This window comes from Pelodiscus sinensis, chromosome 14 (assembly GCF_052426305.1).
Source record: "Pelodiscus sinensis isolate ZL-2025 chromosome 14, ASM5242630v1, whole genome shotgun sequence".
Classification (NCBI taxonomy): domain Eukaryota; kingdom Metazoa; phylum Chordata; order Testudines; family Trionychidae; genus Pelodiscus; species Pelodiscus sinensis.
The window spans coordinates 24,105,836-24,125,176 of record NC_143065.1 but is presented as its reverse complement, the minus strand read 5'-3'; the positions used below and the strand labels follow the sequence as shown (position 1 = coordinate 24,125,176).

Genomic DNA, 19,341 nt, shown 5'->3' with positions numbered 1-19,341 from the left:
TTGCATACGTGCACCCCATGAACAGTGTGGGAGCATTGGAGAGACAAGTCCTTTTAAGCCCAATATTGCACCATTTGGTGAAGTTTTCTTTCTAATGTGCTGTGATAACTAAAAAACCCTGGCAAAGACAAGGTGGAAAACTTCCTTTAAAATACACACCATTGGAAAAGTGGGACTTTAGCTAGGTCTATATAGGCCCCAGTGATTTTTCAGTGGTGTTGCAAGCAGTCAGCAGCAGAATTTATGCAAAAGTGCTTAAGGCGCTTTTACTTTTGAGGTAGGTTCAAAAAGCAGATAAATGTCTACTAGAATGTTCAAAAGCATCCATCTTAATCTTTAGGCACCCAAATAATTTTGGAATTTGGCCTCATGTGATCTTTGAAATTGAACTTAAGCATTTAGTGACTTTGAAAATGTTACACAAATTTCCTTGGAAATATGCTGATGTATCCTTGTTAATCTTCTTTGGGCCAAGTCCTAAACAAAGACATGAGCTTCACCGATAGCTTAAATGGGATCAGGCACAAGCCTTTTATGTGGGATTATTAAGAGCACCTCCTACACTAGTTCATTTGCATTTTAAGTTTGCTCGTTACATTTAATTGTTAAATTTGTGCTAACTCGCTTATATCCTTGCATATTTTTTTTTCTAAAGAGACAAGCCTCCAAAATGTGTGGAGCATTTCATTATGTGTATTTTGCATGTTTCATGTCAAAGCATAGGAGTCGCACCAAAATCAGGTACAGTAATTGCCTATTATTTGTCATCACTTTGACAACTCACTTGTTGTATTACAGATATTGATGAGTGCAAGGTTATTAATGATGTCTGCCGTAATGGAGAATGCATCAATGAGAGAGGCTCATATCGCTGCCATTGTAAAACTGGCTATACTCCAGATATAACAGGCACCCTTTGCGAAGGTAGGTTTTCCGTTATTTTATACCTATTGTACATAGCTAAAGAATAAACCTGAAAGGATATTTACAGGAATAAGACAACCCTTATTTCTTTCACCATAGGAAAACAAAACATCACTTTGATAGCAGACTTTGGGAAGATATTTTTGTGCTAAATAGCCCCCTGGATATTTGTAATTCTTCATTACAAATCTTGGTTGATATCACCAAAAAGAGTCTGTTTTTTTCTCATTGTAGATCTGAATGAATGCAGCCAGTCCCCTAAGCCTTGCAATTTCATCTGCAAGAACACAGAAGGGAGTTACCAGTGTTCGTGTCCAAAAGGATACATTTTACAAGAGGATGGGAGAAGCTGCAAAGGTAAAAACTGAAAATAAAAAGTTTGACTGGAAGAATTCTGCATTTCCCAGACAAATAGCTACCCAGGACATGCCAACGATCTGACTCTGATTTCACTGCCTCTGGTGCAAATCAGGAGTATAGCCACTGATCTGAACAGTCTACAACTGGAGTAAATATGAGAACAGAGCCAAGCCCAGAAACATTGGAGACAGTTGGAATATTCCTGTCAGTAACTTTACCAGTGAATTTTATTTTCTGACTTTTTTTCTTTCTCAATATTTACTCAGTGGTAGAAAATATTTTTTCTTCTGGTTTTACTCCATGGTAGAAAATATTTTTTCTTCTGGTTTTAGCTATTTGTCTGAGAAATGCATGATTTAAGCCATGCCTTGCAATAATTAATTAATTTATGCCAGTTATTTTAGCTCAGACTGGATGTTTGCAAAAAAAATCAACTAGTTCTGCAATATTCTCTCAAGCATCAGTAGTGTTTTATCTAACCATTCCTGCAACGCCGGATGAGAGAGGGAACTGCAGGAGAGAATTAAAAACATTTGTTGCATTTTTATTTATTTATGTAATGGCATTAATATCAAAATGCTGATTAAAGCCCATGTAGATGATAAGAGGAATTCCAAACTTGGCATTGGAAATGCCATTTTACTTTATCATTCTTGATTAAATATTTCCTTTGGAATTACAGCCCACGACAGCAGAATACAGCTTATAGTCTGCTGAGGCTCCTTTAGGAGACAATTGACTTCAGTGGGAATGGGCACTTATTTTGTAGAAGCATCTTTCACAAAAATCATAATGATGGCCTGGATGCTTCTGTAGGTTGCCTTAGTACAGACCATAAAGGGCATAAAATGTTCTATTTAATATAGAACTACACATGAAGGGAACTAGAAGCCATTGCAGGATTGGAAGCTTGACCTCAAAATGCTTTCACACAATGAATAAAGCAGGCCAGCTGACAATGTATTATAGAAATTATGGAACAGATTTTCAAATGGTAGCGCCCCATTTGCAAGTACATGTTGAACCTCTCTGGTCTGGCGCTCTCTGGTCTAGCTTCATCTGTGATCTGATATGATTTAAGTTAGCTGGATGGTCACTCATCATGGGTATGGCCAAGTTTCCTATGGTCCCATCGAGTTTGTTTACAATCAGCAGTCTTGGCTCTCAGTATTATGTGCTCTTGTTTAGCTCTAATTTACTCCTGAATGTCTTCTAAAAGAACATCAAGAGTAGAAGTGTTGGTAATGCTGCTAGACACTATTGACCTCCTATGGTTTGTCAAATTCTCTGGTTTGGCACCTATCAGGTCTCGAGGGTGCTGGACTAGAGAAGTGTAATTTGTATATTAAAAATATGTATCCAAATGTGTTTCTGCAGTATTGTGCACCTTTACTCCAAATACTCATACAATTGGGCATTGGCAGATGCAAACAATATTTAAATGCACAGCTACTTACTTGCCTATTCAGTTGCAGAAAATATATGTGCACTTACAGATGTATAAAAATACACAACCACCTGTTTGCAGGAGGAACTCCACCTCTCAGCATAGAAAAAATTGGCTCTGTAGGATGAGTACAGGTCAGCATTTGGCCATAATGCTACAAATAGAGAGCAAAATGGAAGTTACTAGCCAGAAAGAAAATGTCATCAGTTTAAGCTGAAATTTGAAAAGAGATGAGATGTGCAGATAGAAAGAGACTCCTCCAGATGGCAGACCCTGCAGAAAAGAGGCGTCACAGACCATTGGTTTCCTAGAAAGAGACAAAGAGGAGGCAGGTTTCTAGATGAACAGAAGCAGTGGCATGGAGGAGACAGAGAATATCCCTGAACGGGATCTGCATGGGGGTACCAGTGAGGCTGTTTGAGAAGTGAGATTTATTGGTAGTTCCTTTTGGAACTTGTGAGAGGATGGGTAGCTACAGTGTTTAGCCCAGGGCACTGGGACCTGAGAGAGCCATGGAGCTACTAATTGCTCTAGCCAAGGGGAAGGGAAATGAAGGCACAGATGAGGGTTTTGTGAGAGATGGAGCCAAAGAAGTTATATGATTAGTCATTATAGACTCAGAGGTGGGAAGGACCATCATGATCTTCTGATCTGACCTCCTGCACATTGTAGGCCACAGAATCTCGCCCACCATCTCCTGCAGTTGGCCCATAACCTCTACATTATTGTGTCTTCCTGCCAAACGGCAGTTTTGTAGACAGGAGAAGTGTGGATGAAAGTTCAGGGTCAAGCGTGATGCCAATATTTTTGGGAGATGGGTGTTAAGGGGTACATCTACACTGAATGCTTATAAGCTATTCTGGAAGAAATACTCCAAAATAGCTTATTTTGAAATAGCATGTCTATACTACAGGGAAGTCTCGAAATTAGTCCTAGACAGGCTTCCCTAATGTGAATGCGCTATCTCCATTTAGAGCCCCCAGGAGGCACTGGGGAGTAATTACTTTGGGTATGTCTACACTGCATTCCTCTTTTGAGAGAGGAATGCAAATGCAGCTGAGCAAAATTGCAAATGAAGCACGGATTTGAATTTCCCGCGCTTAGTTTGCATAATCGCGTCCGGGCACTATTTCGAAATGCCCTATTTTGAAAAAGGAAACACTGTCTAGACGCAGTTATTTAGAAAGAAAACCCTTTTTTTCTAAATTACCCTTACTCCTTATACAATGAGGTTTAAGGGTACTTTCAAAAGGAGGGTTTTCTTTCAAAATAACCATGTCTAGATGGCCTTTCTTTTTTTGAAATAGCGTCCGGATGCGATTATGCAAATGAAGTATGGGAAATTCAGATCTGTGCTTCATTTGCAATTTTGCTCAGCTGCACTTGCGTTCCTTTCTCGAAAGAGGAATGCAATGTAGACATACCCTTTGAATGGCCCTGGGGAGGAGCTATTTCGAAATAGCAGCAATGGAGCATCCACACTACAACTATTCCCAAATAGCTGTTTTGGAATAGGTGTTATTCCTTGTGGAATGAGGTTTACAAAAGTCGGAATAAGATGTCCGTTATTTTGAATTTATTTTAAAATAATGGAATTGCTGTGTAGACGCTCACATTGTTATTTCAGAATAACAGCCATTATGCTGTGTAGACGCACCCAAGAAGGAAACAGGAGAGAGAGTATTCTCCTCTTACCTTCCTGAAGCTCTCCTGTCCCCATAGCTAATGATGGGAAAAGGTGTGCCATGTTAGGCTAGGTCCTCTGCCTATTAACAAGTTCTGCTCTGCTAGACCACTGCACCAGGCCTGTGCAATGTATTTCTGCATTTCACTTTTCAGCAAAATATTTGTACATTTAACCACTAACTTGCAGCCGCTTTTCTCAATGTCGACATTGAAATGTCAGCACCTTAGTAGGAACTGAACATGGATGGAATGTTGGCTTACTCTTCCAGATCTCGATGAATGTGCAACAAAACAGCATAACTGCCAGTTCCTGTGTGTCAACACGATAGGGGGCTTCACTTGTAAATGTCCTCCTGGTTTCACTCAGCATCATACAGCGTGTATTGGTAAGTAACATTGGATGTTACTCTTCATTAAGTGGAAATTCCAGTTTGAGGATTCTTATGGCATCTCACTCCTGACAGTGTTGTAACAAGATGGTGGGTTCATCTTACAGAAGAAATGAAGTGCAAGAGTGGAGGCAGTTTGTTCTGAAATAGTGGGCCAAATTCTGCTCCCACATATCCTGGGGCAACCAGAAAGGATGGAATTTGACCTAATAAGTTTGTTCGATCTGGATTTTGATTCTAGTATTCTGTGCTACCATGGCATCAGTGTCCATGGGGTATGCAAGGAAAGCAGAATATCAGCCAAGATTGAGCATGAAGATTTGAGAGTGGTTTCCTTCAAATGATATCTCCTGTTAGTGAAAAAGAAGGGAATTCTCTCTCTCATTTCTGTGGTGCAAGGTACAGAATGGAAAGGAACACACAATCAGTAATGTCAGTGTCTTGGGTCACTTGTGTTTCTTTTCTACTTTTCATGAACTTCCCTACTATAGATGAGCAATCACCTTGTAAAACAGCACTAATATTTTCATTTGTTTTTCTATTAGATAATAATGAATGTGCCTCTGAAATCAATCTGTGTGGGGCAAGAGGTGTTTGCCAGAACACACCAGGAAGCTTCACTTGTGAATGCCAACGTGGCTTTTCCCTTGACCAGACTGGAGTCAGCTGTGAAGGTAATAGTATGGACAACTGGAGGTCTCTGGTCATGTATTGTCTTACATAAGCCTGGGGCATCCATCATCGTAAAGTCAAAGAAAAGAGCATATAGTCTAGGGCTGCAAGATACTGTTTAATTGGTTGACCAGTTAGTTGTGATGTTTAACAGTTAACCAATTAAAGGGAGAACAGGAGACAGAGTGGGGAGTCACTCCAGCTCGGCTGGGCTAGAGCGATTACCCCACCAGTTAACCGGTGAGCATCACCCACCAAGGTGTTCACTTTTCACAGCCCTAACATAAACTTATTCCGTCTCACAGGGAAATTTGGAAATAAGGGTATGTCTACACTACCCTCCTATTTCAAAATAGGAGGGTAATGTAGGCATACCGCAATTGCAAATGAAGCCCGGGATTTGAATTCCATGAGGAGTAACAGTAGTTCGAACTAGGAAGCCTAGTTCCAACTACCTAGTTCGTGCCGCGTGTAGCCGCGCGGCACTGGGTTCGAACGAGCGGGGATTTAAAAATGGCGGCACCCCGCTTATGCAAATGAAGCCCGGGAAATTCAAATCCCGGGCTTCATTTGCAATTGCGGTATGCCTACATTACCCCACTAGTTCGAACTAGTGGGGTAGTGTAGACATACCCTAAGAGACTTCCTCTTGGATTTCCCTTCATTTCTCTCAACAGGCATGATGAGATGGTGATCTTCCCTCTGTGTAGAGCCAATGGCCTCTGTGCCAAACTGAACACTGTTAGGTCACTTCCAGTTGAATTTTGTCCCAGAATTTGTGGAGTCCTTCCCTTCCCACACAGAGGTGGTGAGATATATGGGCCCAGCTCCACCGATATTAGGGCCTATATTTTCACAGTCCTGTCCATAGCCAGAGGGCCTAGCACTCACAGCAGCAAGTGACCTTGGCCCTGACTCGCCTTGCTCTATCGCACTCTGCCAGCTCCTGGCATTGCTTAGGGGAGAGGGCGGAAGCCAGGAATAGAGGTGAATGAGGGTTGGGCCAGGGGCAGAAGGGTGGTTGTGCCAGCTCCTTGTACATCCTTAGGGATAGTCCTGGAGGGGGAGAGGACCAGGGGGTGCTCAGGGCAATGGGGGGGATTCTGGTGGGCCAGACCACTCCTTGGGGGACAGGGTTCAGGACAGCCCCTACCCTCTGCTCCAGGCTTTTGCCCCCACTCCACTCGACCCCCCCCACCATGCCTCCTTCCAGCTTCCATCCCCTCCCCCGAACCACACTGGGAGCTATCAGAGCAGGCGGAGGCTAGGTCACTTGCTTTTGCCAGCGCAAGGTTCCCCACTAATCCCCGGGGCACCAGACACTATAGTCATATTGATGCTGCCTGAACCCCCATGTCCCACTAACGCATGGGGGCCTAGGGCAGTTGCCCTGTCCATCCTATTGATGGGATGCATTCTGGGCACCACCAAAAACTGTACAAACCTAGCATCTATGTTCCTATGGGAGTTGTTGCTATTTGTGTATTGGCTTTGATATACAGGCAGTCCCCGGGTTACGTACAAGATAGGGACTATAGGTTTGTTCTTAAGTTGAATTTGTATGTAAGTCGGAACTGGCTCCAGATTCAGCCGCTGCTGAAATTGACCAGGGGCTGACTACAGGAAGCTGGAGGCAGAATTGCTCTGCCCCCAGCTTCCTGGAATCAGCCACTGATCAGTTTCAACAGCGGCTGAATCTCGAGCCTGGGACAGAACAGCTGGGCTGCCAGGTAGGTCCCTGCAGGACCAACCCGGCAGCACCCCAGCTGCTCTACCCCAGAGTCCACAACAAAAGCCTGGTCTGCTGGGGGAGGGGGCGCGCTAGTTGCACGCTTCCCCCCCCCAGCAGACCAGGGACACGGGGAGCAAAGCCGCAGCGGTGGCGGGGTGCCGCGCCTCTGAGGCTTTGCTCTGGCAAAGCCTCAGAGGCGCAGGACCCCGCCGCCGCTGCGGCTTTGCTCCCGGTGTCCCTGGTCTGCTGGGGACCGTCTTCAGCAGACCAGGGACACCGGGAGCAAAGCCGCGGCGGCGGAGTCCCGCGCCTCCCCGGCTTTGCCAGAGCAAAGCCCCAGAGGCGCGGGACCCCTCCGCCTCCCCGGCTTTGCTCCCAGTGTCCCTGGTCTGCTGGAGACGATCCCCAGCAGACCAGGGGCACCCGGAGCAGCTTTTCTCACCCCGGAGGTCGAGGTGGCGGGACCGCTGCGCTCTGGGCGGTCCCGCTGCCTGCAAGCTCCGGGGCGAGAGAGCCCCGTTCGTAAGTGCGGATCCGACGTAAGTCAGATCCGCGTAAGTCGGGGACTGCCTGTACCTTCAAACAACTGGATCTCCAGAAGGCAACAATGAGGTTAGATTTTCTGATGGCTCTGTCTGTGAAGGTATGTCTACACATGAAAATTATTTTGGGATACCAGAGGTATCCAGAAATAGCTACCCCATGTCTTTTGAATGCATCTGCTATTCCAAAATATAACAGAGGCACTATTTCGCCATCCTCGTAAACCTCGTTGAATGAGGAGTAAGCAGTGGCTTGAAACAGCACTTTCTTTCAAAATGTGGTGCTGTGTAGCCTGCGCCAAATTTTGAAATAGACTCAAAATAAGCTATGTAATTTGCATAGAGCAAATTGCGTATCTTATTTTGAGTTTATGGTGCTGTGTAGAGGCACCCTGAGTGTAAAAGAAATTACTTCTCTGTGGATCCTATTCAGTCCTGCTGAAAACAAAGACAACGCCACTGAGTTCAATGGATGTGCACAAATCAGTTGGGCTATATATGCATGTTTGATAGAAGAAGGAAACAGTAATCATGTGTGTTATGTAAGTATGCAAAAATGTCGCAAACATTGGTCTCGGCAGTTTGACATCTGTTGACATGAGTAGGAGCTGTACTCGGTTATTTGAAGACATTCGTGTCCTGAGCTAATTCAGTGTTGCAATAAGCAAGTGAATGCAACACCATTGACTTAAAACAACTCTGAATTTGGCTCTCCATGTCTAATTTAGAGGAAGGATTACAGTATGAAGCATGGAGGAGCACTGTGCAAAACCAATTTCAGCATGCAGTTCACTTCTTCCCTGTGTGACATAGAAGAGTTATTGATGTTTGAGTAATGAAGGTTAATAGAATGTACGAAGAAAAAGAATGAAATGTTTGATAAAACCTAGTCCTTTTATGGCAAATTGTATTTAATCATATCATGCACATTTAACATGCACAATATATATATTTTTTTTAAATGGGCCTTCTCTTAGATATTTTTCTGCCAATGCTTCCATTCAAACATAAGCTCTCCATTTTTAAGGAAAGCATCAACATTTATTGTATACTGCTTAAATACTGAGCAGAATTTCACAAGTCACTGTTTCTAGGATTCCACTTTAAAAGCATTTTTAAAATAGGTGATCACATTTTGTGTCATAAAATAATTCCCAAATGATGAGAGAACTAACCCAACAAACCACTGATGTTAATTTACTCCTCTCCTGGTATTCCTCTGTTTGATAGATTTTTATTGCCACTCATGTTTGCCCACCTTTCTCAAATTCTCCTCATGAATCACATGACATTACTTTTAGAGGATAGTAGGACAAAAAAAGAAAAAAAAACATTTAGAAAGCCATGGAGAAAACAGTATCACTTAATAACTCTGCTGAGAAGAGAAAAATCCTGAAACTCAGACTGTGTGTAACCCTTTTAGATGTTGATGAATGTGATGGAAACCACCGGTGCCAGCATGGTTGCCAGAATATAATTGGAGGATACAGGTGTAGCTGCCCACACGGATATCTCCAGCATTACCAGTGGAACCAATGTGTTGGCAAGTCACTTTTTTTCATTAACAAAATAAGATACAGCGTAACTGTGTGAGCAGCAAGACTGGGAGGGGTTGTCTCTGTTTTTTTTTTTAGCTATGTGTTTCATAAAACTCTGTCCAAGAGAAGGCAATCCTGGTACAATACTGAGCCCCTCTTGTGACATTGAACACTCTCAACCCCCTGCCCCCCCCCCCCCCACACTGTAATTTACTGGCCAAGGACTGACTCTGTCACCCACTTAGCTCTGACTAGAAAGTAGTTCCATTGACTTCAGTGGAGCTACTACTCATATGCTTCAGTACTTTGTTGAATCTATGGCCCAAATGTAGCTAGTGTGACTCAGCTGTCTCTCGGTCTTCACTCAGACCAGTCTCTCATTGAGACTTTGTGACATACAGGAATGGGCAGAATCAAACCTGTATTTGGATTGCAATAGACCTTGTAAGATTAGACTACTAGCACAGTACTTCATAAGCTTCTAATATTCCAGGATAAAGCAGCTACATCTGCACTTCCATGTTTTAGCTACAGTCCAACAATTAGATAGCTGTAGATGAGAACTAGCTTTAAAATCTGCTGCAATCCTATGTGTGAATGAATGGTTCTCCGAACCATTTGTGGAGGTTTGTCCACATTATAAATCTGAAACATGATTTGTTAAATTCATCCAAATTTGACTATATCGGTCCAAATATATTTCCCCAAAACTTAAGAGTAAAGTTTGCAAGGAGCACGCACTTAGCCAGCATTGTTTCTGCTATTGCTTCTTCAGTATGTTAAGAAATAGTCACCTGCAGATTAAAATGAAGCATTCGGTCCCCCTCTAAAATTTGGTTGCATCCCAAGTCTCTGTGACCCACATCAGTGGGGTTGCCCATAGGATATTACTCTTCAGTATGGCTTCAGCAGACAGATTTGGGCCTTACGTGTCTCAGAAGTCCAGGAAATAACACTGTATTATATTGCAGCAGGGCACTATGAATGTTCTGTATTCAAATAAGAGACACATTAATGTTCTGTATTCAAATAAGAGACACATTAAAGTTTTTTCTGTTGGCTAGGACCATGTGTATTTTCAGTCCGATTTAGCTGGGCTCCACACACGCTACAGTTTTGCCTGGATGGATAAAAGGATACTTATGATAACCCTGTCTCTGAGAATTAAGGGCCTCATAATTCTTTGTTTGGCTTGGTTTGCTTTTAAGAGCATATAAAAATGCCTTTGTTCGTTATCGTTCTGCAGCTCTAGGGAGGTCTCTGCTTTTAATTATGCTTACTCAACTTTCTGACATACTACACAGCCTTGGATGGAGAGTCTGGACAGTTCTGCTCCAGTGCTCAGTGCATTTTACATGAAAGGGAATTTGAGGTTGATTCAAAAATTGTTTGGTTATGGAAAGATTTGATTAAATGTGGGAGAAATGGGGATTTGATTTAAATTAGAATTAATTCACCCTTTTTCAAACAACCTGAAAGTATAAGCTATAATTTTCAGCTGTCTTGAGTATCAAGGATGAAGGAACTTTTTGAGCCCCACCAACTAGCTAATGCTTGCAATTGAAACCCAGGTGTTGTGGAAAGATTCCTCAGAATCTAGAAACCTATTTTTCTAAAGTGATACATGTGCTACTAATGTTTATTAGAAACAATGAGCCAATCTCTAGAGAATCCTATCTATTCTACTATTGGATTTTCCTCCCCGCAATCCCCACTATATGTGGAAATCAGTATTTAAATTCTAATGATTCAAAATTAGGTAAAATGAGTTCACCTCCCCTACTTGCTGTGTTACTGTAACCTTCTCATAGCTCAAACTTACTGTAATTCATAAAGTATGCAAGATAAACATTAGTTCAGGTGCAATTGAGTATGAAGTTTCAAGCCACATTTAGTGACATAGGACGCAAACCTGCCCTCATTTTAGTTAATGACAAAACTCCAATTGAGTTCAGGGAGTCACGGTCAGGCACTAGGTTCTAATATTTCCTGACTGGAAGAATATGAATGTCTACCTTATGGTTAGATATTAACCTGGGACCCCTGGGCATACCACAGGAGAAGAGCTTGTGTCCTTGGCTTTTGCAAGACCTTTCCTTCATACCATTTGGCAGTCTTGACTCTGTAAACCATTTGTGTATTTATGAGCTTATTACGTGAAGTGTACAAGGACTTTTTGATGTTGCTGCAACACACATTTAGTTAATCACTGAAGAATGCTTTGGTTCCTCCCATGTGTTGAACAATGTATGACTAGCCCAGGCAATTCTGTTGTGCGCCAAGCCATAACTCAGTATTGCAAGAAATGTAAGGGATTGCTTTAAAATACAGAATGAATAGCTAAATATTGTCACAGAACAGCAGCCATCATGACATCGGGCAGCATGTTTGAATCTGCTCAGCTATTAAAGTTGGGCCTTTCTAAAGCTACGAAGGAGAGGGATAGTCCTAAAAAATAAAAGCCCGTCTCTAATCTACTGTACTTCCTTTCTAGATGAAAACGAATGCCTCAGTGCACACATTTGTGGAGGAGCATCTTGTCACAATACTTTGGGAAGCTATAAATGTATGTGTCCTACCGGATTTCAGTATGAACAGTTTAGTGGAGGTTGCCAAGATGTCAATGAATGCAGCTCTACACAAGCCCCATGCAGTTATGGTTGTTCAAATACTGAAGGTGGCTATGTCTGTGGATGCCCACCTGGTTACTTCAGAATAGGACATGGGTAAGGGCTTCTCATATTTAAACTTGTGGACATTCGGGGCAAGATCTGCTCCCCTGCCTTTGGCTATTGAGTTGCCAAAGAGCTGCTGGGAAAGGAGTCAGGCTTGGGAAGATGCACAAGACTTTCACTCTCACTCTCACTTCTGTGCTTGGAGCCAAGTTGTGCAAGGGAGGTGAGGCAGGGCCAGAGGAGAAGTAAAAGGGGGGCTGGAGGCTCTACAGTAATATGGATTCTCTAGTCCTTGCCAAGGAGGTTTGGCTCAGGGCTACAAAAGAAAATATAAGCTGGAGTAGTGTCTGCTGAGTCCATCCTGTTGGGAGGGAAGATTCCCCCTTGCCTTTTGTCTCACTACAAAGAACTCCAGCAACTAACCAGCTTATCTGAGCTGTGCACTAGGGAGATTCCACCCCGCAGTATACACTTGAATCCTTTGTGGCATTGAGGCCCTCTCTATGAAGAGGGGAAAGACAATCGGTGTTTTCCCAGTCTTTTACTGATGATGTTAGAATGAACTATCCTTATATTGGAGTGATCCTGAGTTTCTAGCTGAATGGCATCCAACTTCCAGAGGAATGGTTTTCTGCATATCATCATGGTAGTGTGAACATTTGAGACTAAGGCCCATGCACAACCTACAAAATACAGGCCTGGGTCTGCAAGTCTTTGGGCAGCTAAAATTGCAGTAGCTTCATCAAGATTTTTAGGTGTGGGAAGAAACTAGGCTTTGGTGGATGGGACAAAGATCCTGCCCTCAGTTTTCAAAACTGACTAGTGATATATGAGTGTCCAACTTGAGATGAGAGGCTCAGTGTTTCCTCAACATCAGGACACATCAAGGTTTCTTGGATTGGGCACCTGAAATCACTGTCTTTGAAAATCAGGGTCTATGTTTATCCATCATTAAGTATTAACATAGGGCCAAACATTGCAGGCCTTTCTTAGACTAAGCCCCATTGAGTCAGTTTCTCTACAGCCAAAGCGTGACTGAGAAGAGAATTTGGCCTGTTAGCTACAGTAGAAATTTTGCTTGGGAAAAGCCAGCTAAATTGTCTGTTGTTTGTGTGTGTGTGTTAGAGCAAAACAAGTTCTTAATGTTGTGTGATGTGGGGTTCCAGGGGTTTTTTTTAGGGGTATAATTAATTTTATGGAATTTGTACTTCTTAATTCATCAGGCACTGTGTTTCTGGAGTGGGAATGGGTAAAGGTCATGGTCAAGAGTTGCCAGTCAGTGGTGAAATAGATGACAACTCTCTCTCCCCTGAGGCTTGCTATGAATGTAAAATCAACGGTTATCCCAAGAGAGGAAGGAAGCGCAGAAGTACGAATGAAACCATTGCAAATGAAGCTGAGGTAATTGTCCTTCTTGGGGAGAGATTTGGGCTGTTTTCTGGAGCCAGAATGAGAGACATAGGGTGCATAGAATCCAGAGGGAAAAAATTCAGACCACAAGCGGGCATGTCAATTCAGCATGGCCCAAGGAGTTGCTCTGAGACTTTGCATGTCTGTAGGGGAATTTCTGAAGACACTTACAGTCATCAGGGAGTGGACCTCTGTGGGATTTCCTAACACACTTGCTCATTTCCTGTTTCTTGTCAAACACGTAAGTTAAATGCCCACCCAACTTTCCAGCAAGGGATGAGCTCAGAAGGGGGACAGTTTTCAGTGTCAAAGGACAGCATGAATGTAGAACACTTTTGTGACCATGTGGTCTCAGAACAAAGACTCTTAGTTCTGGGAGTGGGCAAGTCTCCCACTAACAGGGACTATGTGGAGCATGGAGCAGGTGGGATCCTCTCCAAAGAACATATTATGTTCCAGAGGCTAATTACTGAAACCAGGTGGATTCTGATCTGTCCAGTCACTGCAGCCTTTCACAAGATATCGGGATGTGCTTCTGGTAACCCACAACTCTGGCTTTGGGCCAAAGGCTGTCAGAGACAGTCTAGCTATTAGTGTTCTCCTTGTGTGGCCTAGATAGCAGAGCTGGAAGCTGAATCTTAAAAAAATTTTGGAAAGCCGCTGGAGTGAGCAATAGTTTAATGTAGTTCCTTAGATTGGGGTAATTGTGAAATGTAAATAACTTCAAACTGCTGTGATGCTCCATGAATTACCTCTACTCCTCATTGTCACTGGCCTCTTGCGCCAAATAATAATAGATAACACAACCACCTGTATTTACATGAAAAAGTGTCATGTGATTAGATGCATCTATTTACAAATTCCCTTTCACTCAGTCCAATGGGAGATTGTTTTCTTTTCATTTTTAGCAAACGTTTTTTAAAATAGATTCAAAGGAAAATAAACACTGTCAACCTCATCCTTACAGTTTGTTTTGAATTGACAAAACAAGTAGCTTCAGTGCTAAAGCTACCAATACCTTGTTCTGTTCTTAACTTGCCTAGCAAAAAAAGTTAGACTCTTACTGTTTCTAGCACCCTAAAATGCCTATGCACAAGAAGCTGCAGCGGCAGGTTCGACTTTGCATGTGCAATGATCAAATTTTGCATTCTGACTTGGGAAGAATTCTCCCTCACCTTGATGGGAGATTCATCTGAGGACTGCAGGATTTGGCTCCTTCTGTAGTTTGTAAGGCAAGAAGGGACTATTATAATCATCTGGTCTGAACTCTTGTATGACAAAGGCCAAAAAACTTCCTTCGATCAATTTATACTGTAAACTTCATATTCTTATTTTTGAAAAATTTTACTTAGCTTAGAAATGGCAGCAGATCCAAGGTTATTTAATCAATTCTTCCCTTCCATCTTTTCTAGCTACTTTATGACAGCTATAAACTGACAGTGGCAGGCTTTGCATTGAAATGCACATAAGCTGCAAGGAAATAGGCCTTTGCTACGGTCAAAAAAGATATATTGGAAATGGAAAAGGTTTGGAAAAGAACAACAACAAATGATTAGGGGGTTTGGAACGGCTTTCATAGGAGAAATTAATAAGACTGGGACATTTCAGCTTGTAAAAGAGATGACAGAGCAAAGAGGGGATATGATAGAAGTCTATAAAATCATGACTGATGAAGAGAAAGGGAATAAGGAAAAGTTATTTACTCCTTCCCATAACACAAGAAATAGGTGTCACCAAATGAAATTAATAAGCAGCAGACAAAAGGAAGTACAGTAAACTTCCGATAATCCGGCACCTTTAGGACCCAGGGGGTGCCGGATTATCAGATATGCCGGACTATCAGAAGGGGGGGCTATGAGGAGTCTGGGATGGGGTGGAGGGGATGCCACCCCAGACCCCTCATAGCCCCCTCTTCCGATAGTCTGGCTCTGCCCCAGGCGTCCCTGATTCAGCCGCTGGTGGTCAGTTTCAGCAGCGGCTGAATCGGGGATGCCTGCAGCAGAGCAGCTGGAGTGCTGCCGGGGTGGCCCAGTAGCGCCGACCCTTGGCGCAGTGAGACCAACCCGGCAGAATCCCAGCTGCTCTTGGGGATGCCTGGGGCAGAGTAGCTGGGGTGCTGCTGGGTTGGTCCCACAGCGCCAAGGAGTGGCACTACTGGACCAACCCGGCAGCACCCTAGCTTCTCTGCCCCAGGTATCCCCAAGTCAGCCGCTGCTGAATCTGAACAGCAGCTGACTCCAGGAAGCCAGGGCAGAGAAACTCTGCCCTGGGCTTCCTGGAGTCAGCTGCTGGTCAGTTTCAGCAGCGGCTGAATCAGGATGCCTGGGGCAGAGCAGCTGGGGGGCTGCTGGGTTGGTCCCCACAGCGCCGAGGGGCAGCGCTACTGGACCAACCCCGCAGCGACCCAACTCCTCTGCCCCGGCTTCCTGGAGTCAGCCGCTGGTCAGTTTCAGCAGCGGCTGAATCGGGGACAGCTGGGGTGCTGCGGGGTTGGTCCCGCAGCTCCGAGGGGCAGTGCTACGGGACCTACCTGGCAGCACTCCAGCTGCTTTCCCTCCAGCTTCCCCGATTCAGCCGCTGGTCAGTTTTAGCAGCAGCTGAATCAGGGAAGCTGGGAGCAGAGCAGCTCCAATGGTCCGGCTGCCCGGAGCACTTCTGGGTTCCTGATGGTGCCGGACCATCAGAGTTTTACTGTACTACTTCTCACAATGCACAGTGAACCTTGGAAACTCTTTGCCAGAAAATAAATTAATCGAGGATAGGTCCATTAATGTTTGTTAGGCAGGATGGGTTGGAATGGTATCCCTTGCCTTTGTTTTCCAGAAGCTGGAAATGGGTGACAGGAAAGGGATCACGTGATAATTACTTGTTCTGTTCATTCCCTCTGGGGCACTTGGCATTGGCCATTTGTCAGAAGACAGGAAACTGGGTTATATGGGCCTCTGGTCTGACACCCTATGGCCATTCTTATGTCCTTACGGTCTTCACATTGTACAGATCTTTAAAGGGCTTTCTAAAACATCTCTGTGCCACATGCACACTTACTAAGCTAAGGGTCCTATATGCTCTCAGCTTATGTATATCTGTATATGCAGCATCTCACCCTGTATTAGCACAGGAAAAGATATCAGAGACACCCTTCATACATGTAGAATAGCTCAGGTTTGTGTGTACAAACCAACAGTTGTGTACATGGGGCATGTGCTATGCATACACAAATGTGGGAAAAGGGATTGGGCGCACTTTTCTGTACCCCTTGAAATTGGTGCAAAATGTGTAATTTTGCAAGATCAATTATTTAGTGCACCATAATAAATATACTTGAAAGAGGAGCTGTGTTATGAAGCAGGCTAAGTTGGAATGCCATCGGTTTGATAACTGTTCCTAAAAAATCATTAGGACTTCAAAGCTTAGGCTGTTTGCTGGCAGGTGAAGAGCATTTTAATCCTGCTGCAGGAAATGTCCAGGTTACTATCATTCCAGATGACATTCTTTTGTGCTTCTTGAATCTCTGCCTTAGAGAAATGTTGCTAATAACTTATCTCTGTGGAGTTTATTTTATATGCTCAATCACCTTGACTTAGGCTAATCTACACTGGAGTTGCAGTTATAATGTCCCTCTTGAATAGATGCGCACACACACACTAGTTTTAATAGGGCTAAAAATAGCAATGTAGCGGCTACATCCAGGTACACTGCTGAATACTATCCCATCCAATACCTGGGTTGTATTCAGGGCACTTAACCTTTCTTATGACTTAACAACAGAAGCTATACTGCTATTTCAGTGCACTAGCTCAGTTAAAACCAATGTGTGTACATCAGTCAAAGCAGGAAAACACACTTCTGACTTGAATGTAAATGTGTCCTCTGAAGGAAGAGCTGACACCCACTTTCAAACATACAATATTTCGACTCCCAAGTTCTTCAGCATTTGGCACTAGAGCAGCAGAGGGTTCCAGCAGAGGGTTTAGGTAGAGGAAAGCTTGCAAAGAAGAAAAATAAGTCCCACCCCTATCGTACACAACATGCTTGCTTCACAAACCACATTACCTTATACAGCTTAGTTCACGACTGCTTTTGACTGGGAGTGTGACACTGATATCTGCACCCAGCACACGTGGAGGGTGAATGAAGAGTCTGAACTTTGAAATGTCATACAGATGAGATGAGACATACAGAGAATGCTTGTTACTAGTAACTAAGACTTACTTTTGCCTTCATATACAAGACTAACTGCTTAGTTCAAGAGTCAAATCCTGCTCTGACCTAGAATTTTGGCAACTTAGTAATGGAGCAAATGAGGTTGCCAGGGTTTGACAGGCAACAGTAGTTTTCTATTCAACTTTTAAATTAGATGACCTATTAAGTTGGAAATAAATATTTATAAATGCATGAAATTGCAGAGACTAATGCTATTTTTCTTTTGCAGGATCAACCAGAAGTGGAACCAGAAGTCAGTCTTGCCAGTTGGGATAGTGAAAAAACAGCCCTCTTTTCCTTCAACGTTTCTGGGCTTAATAGCAAAGCTCGCATCCTGGAACTTCTTCCCGCTCTCACAACACTGACAAATCATAATCGATATTTAATTGACTCTGGAAATGAAGATGGTTTCTTTAGAATCAACCAGAAGGAAGGGATAAGCTATCTTCATTTCACAAAGAAGAAGCCAATGCCTGGAACCTACTCATTACACATCAGTAGCATTCCACTCTATAAAAAGAAGGAACTTAACCAGCTTGAAGACAAACATGACAAAGACTACCTCAGTGGTGAGCTGGGAGATAACCTGAAAATGAAAATTCAAATTGTGCTTCATTAATTCATCAACCAAAGACCAAATAATTAAAACCAAAGATAGATAGGTAGGACTGAATGTTTCTCCCAATCAGATTCTCCATATCATAGGTACAATCTTTCATGAGTACATTTGCATGAATGAGCACTATTATATTATTACGTAAGCCAGGTACAGGATGAATACCCTAGCTCAAAACAACCACTTTCTCAGGCTTCTTAAAAAGTGTAGCTGAGCTACCTTGATATGTTGAATTTGAAAACTGGGACTTTTATCATTGGAAGTTGGCCACTGATGCTGAGACACATCATTTCAGCAGAGGTACATGAATGTGCTTTCAACTGATGGACTTCTCTATTTTTGTAATTCTTAAACTTTGCTTCTCCAACTACAACTTACTAGGTCAGCCATTTATGATATCCATTTGGTGCTAGTAAATTTTCAACCTAGATTTATAAATGCACTGTAATATTTACACAACTTAGAAGCCAAAATTGCAATTATTCAGTCTACATACTTCAATCAACCAAAGTTAGCTCTGTAGTTTATCTCAGTTATGCCTATAATACATGTAAATTAAGTGTGTGTATACTGTAATCATGCTATTTTTATCAATGAAGCATTTGTAAACTAGATTAATAATACCCTTAATGTGAGGGTTTGTAATGGTGCTTATAAAGACCAACTACTTGTTAACTGTATACACAAACCTGATGATGAAATTTCTGTGACTTACCAAAATGCACTGAGGTCAGTAGGGACCATTAAACATTCTCAGAAGTCAGATGACAATCAGTGCCATCCTACAGCATGACATTATGTAATACATGTCAAGAATACCCATAGTCATTCATATCAACAAGGGTTCAACGTCACAATAAAACAGTGGGTTTTTTTAGTTTACTCTGTGACTCTGTGTTCTTGCTAGTACAAGTTCTTCAGTACACTAGACTGCATATTGATGCTTCATGCATTCCTGTATAGTAAGTAGTATGAGAGACACCGCATGTGTAGGTGATCCTCTATTGAACATATGCATCTGTAGTTTATTCAGTCTGCCTAGAGAGGAAGATAGAAGAGAAATACAGAATTATTCACAATATTAATTCAGCAGTGGAATTCTTTAAAATGAACGTGTGGCTCCCAAAGGGCAAGTTAGAACTTTTCC

The 19,341-nt window shown here is 42.8% G+C and overlaps 1 protein-coding gene across 2 annotated transcripts in view; it reads left to right on the top strand.

The window, feature by feature from the left end:
• FBN1 (fibrillin 1) overlaps positions 1–19,076 on the top strand; it is a 221,505-nt gene extending 202,429 nt beyond the window's left edge. For both annotated transcript variants that reach the window (XM_006135061.5, XM_006135062.5), the window contains exons 59-66: positions 799–924; positions 1,159–1,281; positions 4,687–4,803; positions 5,352–5,480; positions 9,176–9,295; positions 11,785–12,016; positions 13,189–13,366; positions 17,808–19,076. In XM_006135061.5, coding sequence (XP_006135123.2) covers positions 799–924; positions 1,159–1,281; positions 4,687–4,803; positions 5,352–5,480; positions 9,176–9,295; positions 11,785–12,016; positions 13,189–13,366; positions 17,808–18,197 — 1,415 coding nt within the window. In that variant the 3' untranslated portion in view covers positions 18,198–19,076. The remainder of the gene's footprint in view (positions 1–798; positions 925–1,158; positions 1,282–4,686; positions 4,804–5,351; positions 5,481–9,175; positions 9,296–11,784; positions 12,017–13,188; positions 13,367–17,807) is intronic.
• The last annotated feature ends 265 nt before the right edge of the window (positions 19,077–19,341 follow it).